Here is a 2,403-nt window from a genome sequence, read left to right as displayed (position 1 = left end):
ATAACAAGATGTCCAAATGGTAGTGAAGATCCTAACACAGGAAATTATTCCTAGGTGGGGATGTCCGCTCCAGAGTAAAAAGGATGAATAGGACCATCAAGGATAAAATTAGGAAAGCTACTGGAAGTACCTATGTAAACTGGAAGGGAGTACTGCAGTTTTGACAGAGATAAGGATTACTCCTTCTAAGAAGACAGGTTATTCCCCCTTTGAGGTTTTAATGGATAGGCCCTTTCCCGCTCCCTGGGCCAGACAGCCACTCATGGTAGAAAGAGGGGATTTAGAGTTGATTCAGGAGGAATATGTGAGAAAGCTTATTGAAACTTTGGATAAAGTTGAAAGAAATGTTGCTCGCACATTTCTCTTTTTTTCACAGGAACCAACTCGCTTCCGTGATCGCTGTCACCAGGACCGCTGTTCTGACTGAGGATTCCAAGGCCTGGATCCATGCCAGACGTGTGAAAAAAGTATACCATATCCCTAAGAAGCAAGACAAAGACACAGATACAGAAGAAGCAGCCAGAGAAGTCCTGAGAGATTGATCTGAACCACATGGAGTGCTTCGTCAGCCCTGGAAATTTCAACCCATCCAGTGAACTTGAACTGAATGAATCTGTAGCAAATGATAAACAATTCCAAACTCCTCAACAAGCCAACCCAGATGAAGCCTTGCATCAAAGGTTCTATGGCCTTTGGGTGGCGTTGCTAATTATCAACTCTTTTATTTTTTTGATGGGCATAATACTGAACAGTTTGGCCCTCTATGTATTCTGTTTTCAAACCAAAGCAAGGACACCCTCTGTTATTTACACCATTAACTTGGTGGTGACAGACCTCTTGGTGGGTCTCTCTCTACCAACACGAATTGTTATGTACTACAGTAATGTAGAGACCTGTCATATCTGCTATTTTGTTCACAGCTTCACGTACTTTGTAAACATGTACTGTAGTATTCTCTTCCTGACTTGCATCTGCGTTGATTGCTACATGGCCATTGTGCAAGCCAAAGCCTCATGCAGATGGAGAAACCCCAGCTATGCCAAATGCATCTGTGTTTTGATTTGGATATTCGCTGTGGTTGTAACTTTCACCATACTAACCACAACGATTAATCACAAACATTGTTGCTTTTTTCAGCTACTCATGCTGACCGCCTTTGAGTATTTTGTTCCTCTGGTAATTGTTATTTTCTACACCCTGCAGATCATGTGGACTTTGTCCAGGTCAATACAAATGAACCAAAGCCGAGAGAGACGGGTAAAAGCGGTACAGCTCCTCATAACGGTGCTGATCATCTTCACAGTTTGTTTCACTCCCATTCATGTTAGTCAAGTGGTTTTCTGTGCCAGCAGTGAGGTGTCTCAGGATGTCATCCTCATTGTGTACCATATCACAGTAACTTTGAGTAGTTTTAATAGTTGTATGGATCCCATTGTCTATTGTTTTGTCACCAACCACTTCCAATCCACCAGGAAAAGTATTTTCAGGAAACAACGGTCACCAATTCCTTTTAGCAGTCCCTGTCCGTGCCGCAGGCAGCTCGCCCTCGGAGGCTAGGAATATACAGGAGTAGTGATGCAATCAAAAGATAGATTAAGCATTGAGACTGGTAGAAAAATAAACTAATATGTCCTGCCTAATTAGAATGTAATGATTTAGTCAAGAAATTCCCTGTTACCAGAGTACATAATTTACTTTTAAGTCTCTAAACCAGTATCAGGAAATTTTGCCTGTTTTGAACATAGTGATGCTGCTGCAGGATTTTCTCTATTACATGGGTACAGACTAGCGAGAATGTAGAATGGATTAACTACATTTGCTGTAGTCAACAAAGGTTTGGTAGAACCATATTGCTTTTGATATGTTATTATCTGATAAAGGGAAAGTATGTAAAATGTTTAACTCCTACTGTTGTACTTTTATTCCCCAATAACACTGTTCCTGATGGAAGCATTATTAGAGCCCTTCAAGGCCTCCAAATGTTATCTGAAGAATTAGCTGAAAGCTCAGGAGTAGAAAATCCACTGGTCAGTTTATTTAAAACCATGTTAATTTCTATAGTAATGGCTGCTGCAGTATTAACTCTGTGTGGTTGCTGTATCCAAAGTGTATTGCAGAAGCTTATTGACGCCGCCATTACTAAAACTATGTGGAATCAGTGTTTTGACAAAAGACCTACTAAGGGCCCCAGGTACCAACCTGTGACTAAGGTGTAAGGTCACGTGTGTGACCTAAGAAGGGGTTTGAAGGGATTAGCCTTTTAGCTTACTATACCGCCATTTTGTCTCTATTATTAAGCTCCTCCATTTTAGAATAAGTATTAAATTTAAACTTAATCAGTACTTAAAGATTAATTTGTGTTTTAAGACTGTTCTTTACTTTTGTCAGGAGTTTAAAGCTCCT

The 2,403-nt window shown here is 40.4% G+C and overlaps 1 protein-coding gene across 1 annotated transcript; it reads left to right on the top strand.

Annotated features, from left to right (window-relative positions):
* Nucleotides 1–552: 552 nt before the first annotated feature.
* On the top strand, nucleotides 553–1,557 carry LOC149455314 (G protein-coupled receptor 20-like). The gene has a single exon (XM_089686471.1). It carries the CDS (start codon nucleotides 553–555, stop codon nucleotides 1,555–1,557), a length of 1,005 nt encoding a protein of 334 aa, XP_089542597.1.
* The last annotated feature ends 846 nt before the right edge of the window (nucleotides 1,558–2,403 follow it).

This window comes from Staurois parvus, unplaced genomic scaffold (genome assembly GCF_062004578.1).
Source record: "Staurois parvus isolate SC_StPar_1 unplaced genomic scaffold, SC_StPar_1.0 ptg000399l, whole genome shotgun sequence".
Classification (NCBI taxonomy): domain Eukaryota; kingdom Metazoa; phylum Chordata; class Amphibia; order Anura; family Ranidae; genus Staurois; species Staurois parvus.
The sequence above is the reverse complement of the archived record's forward strand: the minus strand, read 5'-3'. Positions and strand labels throughout refer to the sequence as shown.